Here is a 15,387-nt window from a genome sequence, read left to right as displayed (position 1 = left end):
CAGCAGTCCAAGTTGCAACATCAGGCGCCTCTGGCACATCGAGGTCCTTCGTTAACATCATTGCGATTACTCCCTAAAGTACCATTCAACCTGCAGGACCTCCCCACCAGCCTCTGCACAGATAGATTAGTAATACATCCAAACCCACACTGTGCTGCACTCTCAGTCCCCTTCATCATATTCAAACTTTGTTTCTCTTGTCCCCATCCATTCTCCCAAAATCACTGAGACCTCTGCCAGGAAATTCTGTGATGATTCTTCGCTGCTTACATAATTTCTCCTGGCTTCCCACCAATCGTTTGGTGAGATTACTGCAGGCAGTTGGGGAACTGTTGCAAAAATTCTACCCTGACGCGATCTCTTCTATGTATGAGCATGTAACATGTATTAAAAGGCTTGATTCTGGTTTGTTAATCAAGAGTTTTAGTTGCTGTCAAAGTTAGTCATCTTCAGATTCTACTCCTTTTTAACAGTAAATTGAATCCATTCCCCATAAAAAAGGTGATTTGGTTTGATAGGATATTAAAATATAAAAACATCTTTTCCAAACCTTTGCTGGTGCGATCAATTATTCATTATTCTTCAAGGATGTACAAATCATTGACAGGCTTATGGCAAATTCTGACTGAATGTTATATGAATTTAGTAATGCACCTGAATTATTTATGTTCTTCAGCTAACTGTCTTTCCCCTGCATTTTGTCTTAATAGGTGAGGGTAAACAATTCCATGGGACGTGCAAGGGAGCACAAGGTGCTGCTCATGGTGACTTTCATGGTGATTTGCTTCCTGCTCTGCTGGTTACCTTATGGAATTGTAGCACTCGTGGCTACTTTTGGACGTCCTGGCATAGTCACGCCAACTGCCAGCATTATCCCTTCGGTCCTTGCAAAGAGCAGCACTGTCTACAACCCCATTATCTATGTATTTCTAAACAAACAGGTAAGGTGCACTTCAAGATGCTTTTACAGTCGGCACTTTTGTAATTCAGGTCAAGGGAGAAGTCACAAGTACATCAGCTTCCTGCGTTCAATTAGCCAAAATTGGATTCCTCAACCTGATGCCAAAATCATACACCCATAAAAGAGTGGTCCTACACTTAAAATACACTACTGTAAATACTTGTAATATCATTCTTTGTTGTGGGGAGTGGATTCAAATTGCAGTTGAAAAGGTGTAGAATCTACAGATGCCTAACTCCGACTGTAAATGAAGATCTGCAACTCCTGATTGGCAAACCAGAACCCAACCTTTTAATACATCCATGTCTTTCTTACCTCTAAACTTGACTATTCCAAAGCACTCCCATTTTTCACCCTCTATAAACTTAAAATCTTCCGAAACTCTGCTGCCTGTATCTTAATGCATACCAAGTACCATTCACCCATCACTGCTATGCTCACTGGCCTTCATTAGCTCCAGATATTAAAATCCTCATCCTTATTGTCAAATGCTCCCATGGCTTTCATCTCCCTATCTCTGTAATCTCATTCAACCCTACAGACTTCTGAGGTGTTGCTCCTCCAATTCTGGCCTCTTGCACATTCCCATTTTTAATCACTCCATCATTGATGGACATGCTTCAACTGCCTAAGCCCTAAGATCTGGAATTACCTTCCTCAACCTCTCCTCCGCTCTACCTCTCTTTCCTCCTTTAAGATGCTTCTTAAAACCTACCTCTTTGACCAAGCTTTTGGTCATCTGCCCTGATATATTATGTGGCTCGGTGTCAAATTTTGTTTGATAATACTCTTGTGAAGAACCTTGGAATGCTTTACAACATTAAAGGTGCTATATTAATGCAATTTTAGTTGTTGCATACTTTGTAATACTGTCAGGATAAGGGATTTAGTGTTAGCAGTGCAAAAGCAGAGAGCCAACATCTTGAGACTGCTCCCCGTAACCTCAACTACAGAAGTTCCAGGTAGAATAGTTTTTTTCTCCCAAATCTCCTTTTAATTACCAGTGCTGCGCTAATGACTGTAAGCATTTACAGCTTAGAATGGAACTGATAATTTCAGTGCTTTACTTATATTTGATGCTGAACTTTTCCTCTGCTAAAGATCTTTGGAGCTATTAAGATACTTTCTTACTCCAGAGATTTAAGCATGCAAGAGAGTCAAGAGGGCAGCTTAATATAAAATATAAATCTTTGTCACCATGGATAAAACAAAACAGTGCCAATTAAAAAGTGCAGTGCCAATTAACCCAGTACTGCACCAACCATATCAAGTTATTCCTCGGGTAAATTTATGTAATGTTAAAAATAAAAGTATTAATATTTTCTATATGGAAGGACTTGGATTCTTGATTTCACACCAAGGAGCCAGCCTTCTGAGGTCAGTTGCTGGCATATTTATAGAGTGTCTCCAAAGAGAATTGCAGATGGAGATCTGAAATTGGCAGTGATGCTCATTGGAAAGTGCCCAAGTTGAAAAAAGTACATACTGAGCCCTGTGTGCTCTCTCCATCACTTACACTTTTAGTGCCGGTAACGTCAACTATACTGGTAATAGGAATATAGGAACAGAAGTATACCATTCAGCCCATCAAGCCTATACTGCCATTCAACTAGAATCTGGCTGATCTGTATCTTAACTCCATTGACCCACTTTGGTTTGGTAATCATTAATAACCTTTCCTAGTATAAACCTATCAATCTCAACTTTGAAATTTTGAATTGACCTAGCCTCGACAGACTTTTTGGGGAGAGAGTTCCAATTTGCACTACCCTTTGTGTGAAGAAACGTTTCCTGACATCACCCCGAACAGCCTAGTTTTAACTTTAATCTTACTTGTTCTGGATTTTCCTACCAGAGTAACTAGTTTCTCTCTATCCCAACTCTTATAATCATCTTAAGCACCTGAATTAGATCACTCTTTAATCTTCTATGCTCAAGGGACTACAAGCCTAGTCTATAGAACCTGTCCTCATAATTTAACCCTTTTAGCCCAGGTATCATTCCGGTCAATCTGTACTCCCCACCTCCAAGGCCAATATACCTTATTGAGGTGTGATTCCCAGAACTGGATGCAGTATTCTAAATGGTGTCTAACCAAGAGTTTTATATAACTGTAACATAACTGCCACCACTTTGTATGCAAGCACTCTTGAAATAAAGGCCAGAATTCCATTAGACTTTTTAATTTTTCTTTATATCAGTCCACTAGCTTTCAGTGATTTCTGTAAATCTAAATCTCTCTGCTCCTCCACAGTTGCTAGCTTGTCACCATTTAGAAAATACTCTGATTTTTCTTTCCTAGATCCAAGGTGGATGACCTCAGACTTCCCCACATTGAAATCCATCTGCCAGTTTTGCCCACTGATTTAATCGATCAATGTCCCTTTGTAACTTTCTGCTCCCATTTATATTATTTACTGTATCTCCTCCTCTCCTTGGATAGCTCCCAGTGTAAAGCAAAAGCAACATAATATTGTCACTGAAAGCTTTCTTCTGGCCCACAGTTCCCTCCTCGATTTTGACTATTGTTGGATGAGTTATTAATGCTCAAGCAAAGCTGAGCAAGAAGGAAGCTTAAAAATAAAATCCTTTTTCTACTTTCATCGCTTCCTTCCATTCTTAAAAACCATTTCTTCCTACTCGCTAGTTGGGGTGTTATTTAGTTCATCATTATCTTTGTTTTCGAGGAGGTGACTAAATGTGAAGATGAGGGTAATAGATGTAGTCTACATGGACTTCAGTAAGGTTTTTGATAAGGTCCCGCATGGGAGATTGGTTAAGAAGGTAAGAGCCCATGGGATCCAGGGCAATTTGGCAAATTGGATCCAAAATTGGCTTGGCGGCAGGAAACAGAGGTTAATGGTCAAAGGTTGTTTTTGTGAGTGGAAGCCTGTGACCAGTGGTGTACCACAGGGATCGGTGCTGGGACCCTTACTGTTTGTAGTGTACATTAATGATTTAGACGTGAATATAGGAGGCATGATAAGTAAGTTCGCAGGTGACACGAAAATTGGTGGTGTCGTAAATAGTGAGGAGGAAAGCCTTAGATTACAGGATGATATAGGTGGGTTGATAAGATGGGCAGAGCTGTGGCAAATGGAATTTAATCCTGAGAAGTGTGAGGTGATGCATTTTAATAGGACTAATAAGGCAAGGGAATATACAATGGATGGTAGGACCCTAGGAAGTACAGAAGGTCAGAGGGACCTTGGTGTACTTGTCCATAGATCACTGAAGGCAGCAGCACAGGTAGATAAGGTGGTTAGGAAAGCATATGGGATACTTGCCTTTATTAGCCGAAGCATAGAATATAAGAGCAGGGAGGTTATGATGGAGCTGTATAAAACGCTAGTTAGGCCACAACTGGAGTACTGTGTACAGTTCTGGGCACCACACTATAGGAAGGATGTGATTGCACTGGAGAGGGTGCAGAGGAGATTCACCAGGATGTTGCCTGGGCTGGAGCATTTCAGCTATGAAGAGAGACTGAAAAGGCTCGGGTTGTTTTCCTTGGAACAGAGAAGGATGAGGGGGGATATGATTGAGGTTTACAAAATTATGAGGGGCACTGATAGGTTAGATAGGAAGAGATTTTTTTCCCTTAGCAGAGGGGGCAATAACCAGGGGGCATAGATTTAAGGTAAGGTGCAGGAGGTTTAGAGAGGATTTGAGGATAAAAAAATTTCACCCAGAGGGTAGTTGGAATCTGGAATACACTGCCTGAAGTGGTGGTAGAGGCAAGAACCCTCACAACATTTAAGAAGTATTTAGAGCATTTGAAACGCCATAGCATAGAAGGCTACGGGCCAAGTGCTGGAAAATGGGACTAGAATAGTTAGGTGCTTCATGGCTGGCACAGACACGATGGGCTGAAGGGCCTGTTTCTGTGCCGTATAACTCTATGACTCTATGACTCTATGACTCTATTATCAAAAGTAGAACAATAGTCTCTTCTTCAGATATGTTAGAATGAAAGACGGGATGAAAGGAAAGACTCGGACCAGTAAAATTGAGAGGTTGCGCTGGACAACATTAGTTACTGGCCATTTGGGAGAAATGCTGGAGGTGGGAACAACTTTGTGGTCTGAGTCAGACTTAAATTTGTAGTCATAAAATAGCAAGCATTAAGTTGATTACACACACTGAGGAGCGAATTTTACTGGCCTCACGACGTCGGGGGTCATAGCGGGGGGGGGCCCGGAAAATGGCTCCAGGAAAGGCCCGCCACAGGCCTCGATGCCGGGAAGGCCCCACCCCATATTACTGGCAGTGGCGAGGCCTCATGGCAGCTGCCCGGCTGCTCGGTGACATGTGCAGGATTTAAATATTTAAATTAATGTAAATTAATGAATTAATGACCTACCTGCTCCCGTCAGCCATCCTGCTGCCATATTTCGGTCGGTTGCTGGGACTCCCGCGCCTTCACATCTCCGTTCGGTGGGTGGGGGTGGGGAGGGAGCAGGGGAGAGTATCGCGATTGGTGGAAGGGATGGTGGGAAGGGGTTGAGGGTGAAAGTTAATAAACTTTGCGGGAGAAGGTCAGGATTGCAAGGTAAGTATTTTTCCGGGGTGAGAAGGCAAGTAATAAATTGTTTAGTCATTGGAGGGGCGGGAGAGGGGCTTAAAACTTTCATTAAAGTTTTTACTTTAAATTTATAATGCCTCTCACTTTAAAAAGTCAAATTCAACGTAAGGGCTTGAAGTCCTTTAAAAATGGCGCAGTGACTGTGCAGTGGCACTGGACGCAGTTGCTGGAGATGTAGCACCCGCTCCAGCCATGTAAATGAACCGCAGTGCTGAATATCACAGCTGCTCTGCAGTGAGCTGGAAAAATCCAGCCCTGAAAGTCAATAAGGCACACAACCTTGATCATTTTCACCCAGGTGTTTATAAGAAGTGATTGCGAATACATTTTCGTAAATTTTCACAGCTCACCAAACTTAGACCAGATCCCAAAATATTTGGAAATAGCAAATATAACTCTTGTCTTTTAAAAAGGAGTTCAGGGCCAAGTCTGTGTAATGGGAGTGCCCAACATTTCCAGGTATGGAATGGGAAAAGGACCGGATTGCTGCTTGAGGTGAAGTGGAGGAACCCCTAGTCAGAACACTGTTGGAGGGGAGGCTGCACCCTTTGTGTTGGCCTGCTTTTTTCTCCTAGGTCACTGAAAATTGCCCCAGTTTGCCAGGTTTTTATGCAATCCCTTCATCCACCTATTCCCATTCTCTTAGCGATTCACACACGCGGTGAGATTTTGCCTCACTCAAGACACATTCACTTGCACAGTATTAAAATTGGGCCCACTCTAAGTCTTATCTAATAATTTCATTTCTTTGATTTCTCTCATTATTCCTCCAATTTTCTCATGCGAAGAGCACTTCTGCCATTTAACCATCTCCTCCTATTTTCTATTCAAGCAGTTTACAGGTCATTCGAATTATTTGTCTGCATGTGTGTTTTTCCTCTCCTGTTCCATTGTCCTGTTCCTTTTTAAAATGTTTTTCGTCTTCCTGTTCTGAAAAAGAGTTTGCACACTCAAAACTTCTTTGTTTTCCCTGACCTGCTGTCATTGTCTGTTTTTATTTTAGATTTCCAGCTTCTTTGGTATTTGGCTTTATGTTTATCATGCACCTGTTAATCTCACATCAATCATGCAAAGATTGCTTAAAATAATGCTGCAGGACGATAAAAGATCAGATTGAAGGACAAAGCTTTATGAGAGAATCAGCAGACCATTTTATATCTCTCCTACGTTTAATTTTCAATGACCTCTATAGACTTCGTAAAAGTCAAAATTACCCCTTACTAATTTGTCCTTTGTACTTTTGTACTGCAATGATGTCTTATTGCTGCTTACAGAAAAAGTTTCTTGATTCTCATGGGCAATTGAGCCACTTGATTTTGGTTCCATTGTTGCCACAAGGAGATGTCCTTAACCCTGGCACCAGGCAGGCAACATAGCCGTCGGAGGTCCAATCATGGTTACAGAGAACAGTATCTATCCCCCTGACTGTCTCCGATCACTACCACATTTCTCTTCACTCCCCCCACTGGAATGGCATCTTTCACCATTGTCAGTCTGCTCATCCACCTTGCAGTCCTTCATTTCATCCACACAGGTAGCAAGGAGCTCATACCTGTTGGACAAAGTCAGGGGCTGAGGCTCCTCCATCACTACATGTTGATTCCCCCTACTTGCCTCACTTGCAGCCACACTGTCCTGTCCCTGACCATTGGCCATCTCTAATGTTCTCCCTACTCTAAGGGTGTGACTGCCTCCTGGAACAAAGTGTCCAGATAACTCTCCCCCTTCCTGATACTCCACAATGTCTGCAACTCAGTCTCCAGCTCAGCAATTTATTTTATTTTGAGATACAGCACTGAAACAGGCCCTTCAGCCCACTGAGTCTGTGCTGACCAACAACCACCTATTTATGCAACACAGATGCCCACATGCCACAGACTGCCATCTCTGTACAATCATTTTTGAGTCAACTAGTTAATAATTGAAGCTGAAGTAATAGAAAGTTGCACTCACCTACCTTGGAGTCAGAGGAAGAAGACTCATCAACTGCTGGATGTTGAAAATGATCAGAAAAGGTGCCCTGCTTTCCCCCTCTGCACTGAATTACCACGTGCACCAAATTTGGGCACATTGTCTTATGGGGAAAGGTTGAACAGACTGGGCTTGTTTTCACTGGAATTTAGAAGAGTGAGCGAAGACTTTGATTGGAGTATATAAGATTCTGAATGGTCTTGACAAGGTGGATGTGGAGGGAATATTTTCTCTTGTGGGTGAGTCCAGAACTAGGGGGTACTATTTGAAAATTAGGGGTCGCCCTTTTAGGACAGAGATGAGGAGAAATTTTTTCGCTCAGAGGGTTTTGTGACTTTGGAACTCTCTGCCTCAGAAGGTGGTGGAGCCAGGGTTGTTGAATATTTTTAAGGCGCAGGTAGATAGATTCTTGTCATGTAAGGGAATCAAAGATTATCGGGGGTAGATGGGAGTGTGGAAATCGAGACAGAAACAGATCAGCCATGCTCTTATTAAATGGTGGAGCAGGCTCAATGGGCTGAATGGCCTACTCCTGCTCTTAATTTGTATGGTCATCTGGTCATATATATATTTATATGCTAGCTTGGAAAACTAGCAAAAACTGACCGACAGCTTAAAATCCAAAATCACAAAAACAGTGTTGATTGTAAGCCTATGACATTTAAAAGCAAGTAATTACACTAAAATATAATAGTACCAAAAGAAAACAAAAAGACTAATGTTAGCCTTTACAACTAGAGGGCTAGAATTTAAAAGGAAGTTTTGCTACAGCACACAAAGCTCTGGTTAAAACAATTCTAGAGTACTGTGTACGATTCTGGCCACTGCACCTTGGAAAGGATAGATTGGTCTTGGAAGGAGTGGAATGTAGATTCACTGGAATGTTACCAGTGCTCCAAGGGTTAGATTATGAGAAGAGATTACATAAACTTGGCATGTATGCCCTGGAATATGCGAGGTTAAGGGATGATTTGATTGATGTCTTCAGGATTTTGAAAGGAAATGATAGGGTAGATAGCAAGAAACTTTTTCCGCTGGTGGGGGAGTCTAGGACAAGGGGACAAAAACTTAAAGTCTGAGCCAGGCCATACAGGAGCGAAGTTAGGGAACAATTCTTCATGCAAAGGGTAGTAAAAGTTCGCAACTCTCTTCTGTAAGCAGCAATTGATGTTAGTCAAATTGTATTTTTATTCTAAAATAGATCGATTTTTGCTAGATAAGTGTATATAAGGTTATGGAGTCAAGGCAGATGGATGGTTTTAAGATACAGATTAGCCATGATCTCACTAAATGGCAGAATGGCCTATTCCTGCTTCTATGTTTCCAAATTCCTATCACATGGATTTAAACTAAAAGGTATAGCCATCATTCTGTAACTTGTATTGGAGGTAAAAACAGGAAAGTTTTGGAATAGCAGTTGACTGACAAATTTCTGAGGGTGGATCCAAGCATTGAAGGCATGAGTAATACAGAAAATGTTCTACTTTGGCAGTCCCGCGAATCAGAAAATTGTACACACCCTACCCAGCACATTTTTTTGTCCATTCATTTTAATTAATTCAGGAATGTAGAAGAGAAAAAGATACCATTTCTTTCATAAGGGGTTCCAGGGTCATGACATTTTGTTTCTTTTTGTAGCATTTTGGACCTTATTGCAATTCTGCCTATGAAGTGGAAAGGAGAATTACAAATATTTTAATATGAAAATAAAGTAGCTGCATAAACTTCAATACAATTTTATAGCATCCAACTCCTTCCATTGGAATTCGAAACATAGAAGCATGGAAAATTTATGGCACAGAAGGAGACCATTGCTAGCCAACAAAGAGCTATCCAGTCTATTGCCACTTTCCATCTCTTGGTCCATAGCCCTGTAGGTTACGGCACCTTGAGTGCATATCCCAAACCATGTATAGCAATTTGCTGCATTTTGCATACACAGTTGCAAGTAAAAATCAGCTCAGGTTTAGACTTCCCTTGATGTTTCAAGATTGGCCTGTGGTGTGCTGAGAATTTTTTTTCCCCCTATACATGACTTATCATATCACACAATTAACATTCTGGAAGAAGAGATATAGGTCTGTAGCTGGAAGGTTGGGTAGGGTTTTGGCTGGACTCTCAGAAGTTTTTATGAAGTAGACTTTCATTTGAATTCCTGTTTTTTTTTTATCGCACTCCAAAGTTCAAAATTATGAAATATCAATTTAGTCATGCCATAATTATTACTAACAATATAATAGTTTCTATTTGTTCCAGATAATATTTTATTCACATGAGTGAATTCTTCATTTTAATCATATCACATTGATCGGTTTAATCATGTTGCAATGAATCATTTTAGTTTACAAAAGCTTCTAATATGGTCAGAGTCCAATCAAATCCCCCATCCCACTTTCTCTCTTTCTGCCAATGGCCTGTATGCAGGATTCGGGAGAGCAGGGAAGAAAGAGTCAACCATGGTGGCTCATGCACAACTTCAAAGGAGTATCGAAGCTTGATTCTGCACTGATCCTTTGCAGACAACATTGATAAGCAGCCAACTAGTCCAAAACATTCACTGTCTGCACAAGATATTGATGGTTGGCATGTATGAGTATAGCTCCCTTTTTTCATTGGTGGAATGAGACAGGTTCTGTGGTAATACTGTTCATAATATGGTAAGTAACCAAGAACCTGCATCTTCAAACATACCATGAGCAAGTGATGGTGTTAAGGTACATAATCCATATTTATAATGTTTCCACATTCTTAGCTTTTAGTCATCCTATTCCCACTGAACTACAGCTAGGTTCTTCATCAATATAATTCATCCCTTCCCATTTGTGTAAATGAACCTGGGAATTACAGAATTCTAATTAAATGGATTTGTGCCCATAACCAGGCTAACAATCTGGTGCAGTACTAAAAGAGTGCTAGATTTTTCAGTGGTGTAATCCTTTTGATGAGATGTTCATTGATCTGTTTCAATGCTCTAGATAGACTTCATAGATCTCATGACACTATTTTCCTGACCAACATTTCACCCTCAACCAATACCATTAAACAAATTAACTAGCCATTCATAAAAATTGTTGGGAACTTGCTATTTGCAAAATGGCTGCTGCATTTCCCTGCATAAGAACAGTCACTCTATTTCATAAATCGTCATTGTATATGAAGCATTCTAAATATTTGAGAAATGTGATTACGTTAAAGTATAAATGTACATCTCAGTCCAATTATAATCCTTATGAACCATGGCCCTGAAATTACACTGTACGAAAACTCAAAACGTGTGTCTGAAATTCCTCACTACTATTTTTGAGAAGGTACTAACCTGTTTAAAATAGTATTGTTTCAGACCTCCTCTGAACTAGCAGAAAAGAAAGAAATTTCTAAACAAATGTGTGTACCTACACTGGTATCCCATGATACAATTCAGGACCTAAGATTTTGCTTTTTAACCTCGTGTCAAATTTGGTGTATAATACTTAGAAAGTCTCTAAACATTTTACTTCTAAGGTGCACATTCCAATTCATTTTTCCACAGTCCAGCAAAAAACTATTTTTTTTTTGTATTTGGATGCAAACTGCAGCAGTAGCCTTAAAGACAACATTTATCCATTGACTCTGAAAATCATCAACTTTTTAAAATTACTTTCCAGTTTGATAGATTGAATTCAACTTGTGGTGAATTTGGTCACAATTTACTCTTTCAGCTTTACCCAGTGGTTCCAGCTCTGCCATGTATGGGAGTCTGCAACATTGGTGGAGTATGCACATTACAATGGAGCTCCACTGACTAATCGGACAACTTTTAAATAGATTAGAGAGTTTGAATTCACAGTGACTTTAACCTAAAAAACCACCCAGACAAGTAGGCATTGGACCCAAAATGCTGACTGTCCCTGTAAAATGCAAGCATTTGGCATGAATGCCGTTCTAGGTTGGGCCTTTTATGTCTTTGAAAGAAAAGGCTGACTGGTGACCTAATAGAGGTCTTTAAAATTATGAAAGGTTTTGATAAAGTAGACACAAAGAAAATGTTTCCTTTTGTGGACAGAGCAAAACTGGAGGCCATCAGTAAAAGGTGCCATGCTGTGGTGGTGGTCTGCTCAAGGGCAGGTCTTCTGCTCTTTTTTCCCTCCACCAGGCGGGAAGAGCCTGATTAGGGAAGAGGGTGTATAAGGTAGTTTCCCATTGCCTTCCTCAGGCTGGAACGGGAATTGAACTTACACTGTTGTTCGGAACCACATGCTAGCCAACTGAGCTACCCAGTTCCCCCCAATGTATGGGAGTCACCAAGAAATCCAATAGGCAATTCAGAAGAAACTTCTTTACCCAAAAAGTAATGAGAATGTGGAACTTGCTACCAGAGGAAATAGTTGAGGTAAATAGTGCAGGTGCAGTTAAGAGTAAGTTAACTAACCATATGAGGGAGAAGGGAATAGAGAGTTATGGTGATAATTATTTTTTATTTTATTTATTTTTTATTTAGAGATACAGCACTGAAACAGGCCCTTTGGCCCACCGAGTCTGTGCCAACCAACAACCACCCATTTATACTAACCCCACAGTAATCCCATATGCCCTACCACCTACCTACACTCGGGGCAATTTATAACAGCCAATTTACCTATCACCTGCAAGTCTTTGGCGGTGGGAGGAAACCAGAGCACCCGAAGGAAACCCACGCAGACACAGGGAGAACTTGCAAACTCCACACAGACAGTACCCAGAATTGAACCCGGGTCGCTGGAGCTGTGAGGCTGCGGTGCTAACCACTGCGCCACTGTGAGAAAGAATGGGAAGAGGCTTAAGTGGAGCATAAACACCACCATGAACTGGTTTGGCCAAATGGCCTGTTTCGGTTCTGTATGCTATATGTAACTCTATGTTATTGTGTTGCTTAAAGGCATGTTGCAGGCCACAAGCATCTTTTCCCCCTCTCGTTCATCCAAGCTATAGTTTAGCATTCCAATTGCCTGTTGAGTGAGGGTCATAGTTTGTCCATGTGGTGTTGTATTTGTTACTGTGTCTGTTCTGCTTTCAAATATAAGGAATTCACAGTTATCAATGTAGCCCTTATGGCCAAGAGACCCAGCTTCTCATCTTTCTTTCTCTTTACACAATCACTTGTTTGACTGCCTCAAAATGAAAGCATCATGTATGCTCTCTAGGAATTGTGCATTAGGTTCTGGTTGGGGTTGCATACTACTTACAAATTCATGGACGAATAGCCTTTCCCATTTAGGTATGACATAGGATTGTAGGTAAATGCATGAATAGCCATGTGCAGACAGTCACATGTAGCTTGGACAAACTCACCAATGAAGTGCAGCAGCAAAACATCACTTCAGTTTCATCCCTAATGGAACGATACATTGAAAAGCAGCCAATTTCTGTACTATCCCTTGATTTCCTTAGAAAGACCATGTTGTTACAACCTGGTAAGAAAGGGGTCTAGCTGTTCCCTTTCAGTCTTTTCCTGGTTTAACCATAACAGGGTATAATTTTAAAAACACTGTGTTTTAGCTCCCCCTCAGTGAATCCTTGTTCACTGCTTTCCAATTGTAAGGCAAATAAATCAATCAAATAGGTTTTCTTATATTTAAACAAGAAAGGTGGAAATTTATTAACCTTAAACTCTAATTCAGTTAATGATTACAAGTACGCGACGCGACCACGCTAGCATGTATATGCGATTAACACACATGCAGATAGAGACAGAAAAAGTAGAAAGAATAAAGGGGAAAAGTTTGAGGCAATAACTGGGTTGTAATTACAGTCCTTTGAGTTCGACATGGAGTCTTTGATTGCTGGTAAGTCTTGCCATTCATTGGGGCCCAGTGCACACTTGAACTTGTTTCGATGTAGGAGTCTTTTCTCTCTTGAGGTTTAAGCGACTTCACCAGGTCCAGAGGTTTGTGAGAAAGCGAGGGAGAGCCAGCCAGGAGAGAGGCTTTCTTGTTCCAGGTTCAGCTGTAATCTGCAGTCTGTTTTCAAACTGTCCTGTGTGTAGTTCAAAAAGCCTGGGCCAGCAGGTTAGTCATGTGACCAGCTGGTTTAACCACTCCTGTGGTTAATTTGTGGATTCTCCATCTTTGCAGACACTGGAATGTGAGCTTTCTTACACCTTCAATGTCTGTGTTCAAATTCCATTTAGGTTAATTGAACCAGAAAGCAGTTGCTTTATCTCTCCAAGCACTTTTAGAGTTAGAGATACAGCACTGAAACAGGCCCTTCGGCCCACTGAGTCTGTGCCGACCATTAACCACCCATTTATACTAATCCTGCACTAATCCCATATTCCTACCACATCCTCACCTGTCCCTATATTCCCCTACCACCTACCTATACTAGGGGCAATTTATAATGGCCAATTTACCTATCAACCTGCAAGTCTTTTGGCTGTGGGAGGAAACCGGAGCACCCGGAGGAAACCCACGCAGACACAGGGAGAACTTGCAAACTCCACACAGGCAGTGCCCAGAATTGAACCCAGGTCGCTGGAGCTGTGAGGCTGCGGTGCTAACCACTGCACCACTGTGCCGCCCCACTGTCTCCTAGAATGCAAATGTTCTCCAGCCAAATGCTGGTGATCTTTTTAAACAAGTCATCTCTTCACTCCAGCCACAGTTTAAAAATTAATGTTCATATGACGAAATTAATATGCCTTATTCTTGACAGGTGGGGGTCTTCATGAAAATGTGGCATAACAGATGAACGATATGTTTACTTTCATTGCTACTGAAAGCACAGTGCAGATGGTTGATTGTTGCTGTAGGTTTTTTTGGATCAAGGTGCACATTTCAGTCAGAGTCTCCCTGCTAAGCAGGAGCCTTCGCATTTACTGCTCCACTTAACTAACTCTGTTGCGGTAGATCTGTTGTTTGGACGAGTTTGTTCTGAAAGTTGTCCACTTCCTGTGCTCTTTTTTTTGTTCCTGGGCCACTTTCTAACTCCTGATTCACTAAAAGATATCAGCCATGGCTGTTGCACACTTACTGTACACCAGAAAGCTCCTTCTAGCTGACTAACTCTGGGCCTGACCTGGAATTCAATACACACTTTTAATTATTCCACTCCCCCTAGTAATTATCCATGGGTTTTTCATCACCGATGTATTAGGAATGCCTGAACAGGGAAAAGCTGTTTCTTTTTCACTTTTCACTAAAGTCCAAAACCTATCTGAAAGTAACATGTAAAGTTCCCCGTAAATGGTGTGGCTTGAACTTTAACAACAAGGAGTCTGTTGTAATCAGTAATTGCAGACTGCTGTATTTAAATAACCCCAGAACACTTTTATGCTTCCTTGTAGCTAAATCTAGGAAAGTCTGACACAAAAGAATTAGAAACAGTTGAATAATTTATTTGAAACAAGAACAGAGTCACATACAGTATGCAAAACAGTGATCTACACTGAGCGACAAAGATAAAGCTCACTCAAATAGTGTTCAAGGTAGAGTTGTGTTCTGGCATCAGCAGAGTTTTTCTAAGCTGTTGGCCATGAAATTGGACAGGGTCTGAAAACAGGCATGGGTATAGCAATGCCTATTTAAAACCTGCCCATTCCTTCTGAAGCAGGCAGCATGCAAACGTGGTATTGCCTGATGATTTTCATGATAGCTGCGTGCAGCCAGCACTAAACATGCTGTTGAGTGGATTCACTCTTCAGCAGTGGGCCCAGGTTTCCACGATGCTAACCTCTTAAAGAGGAGGTGCATTCTGGTTGAGCAGGTGCTGGAACTGTTTGCAGAAGAGAGTGTAAGCAAGAGGAACTAAATTATGGTGCTACAGGGCAGAGAGCATGATCCAAAGTTCACTAAACCTGCATTGGATGACTTTGTGCAGGAGATGGACAGGAGGGCAGATGTGATCTGTCCACTGA

At 41.3% G+C, this 15,387-nt stretch overlaps 1 protein-coding gene across 2 annotated transcripts in view; it reads left to right on the top strand.

Annotated features, from left to right (window-relative positions):
- LOC137375223 (opsin-3-like) overlaps positions 1-15,387 on the top strand; it is a 112,385-nt gene that overhangs the window by 73,281 nt on the left and 23,717 nt on the right. The window contains exons 3-4 of one of the 2 annotated variants that reach the window (XM_068042057.1): positions 711-941; positions 3,264-3,351. In XM_068042057.1, the coding sequence (XP_067898158.1) occupies positions 711-941; positions 3,264-3,278 (246 nt within the window). In that variant the 3' untranslated portion in view covers positions 3,279-3,351. Of the gene's footprint in view, positions 1-710; positions 942-3,263; positions 3,352-15,387 lie in introns of those variants that run through there. The other variant, XM_068042056.1, reaches the window with a different exon arrangement.

Source organism: Heterodontus francisci, chromosome 11, assembly GCF_036365525.1.
Source record: "Heterodontus francisci isolate sHetFra1 chromosome 11, sHetFra1.hap1, whole genome shotgun sequence".
NCBI classification, from domain to species: Eukaryota; Metazoa; Chordata; class Chondrichthyes; order Heterodontiformes; family Heterodontidae; genus Heterodontus; species Heterodontus francisci.
This window is presented reverse-complemented; position numbering and strand designations above follow the sequence as displayed.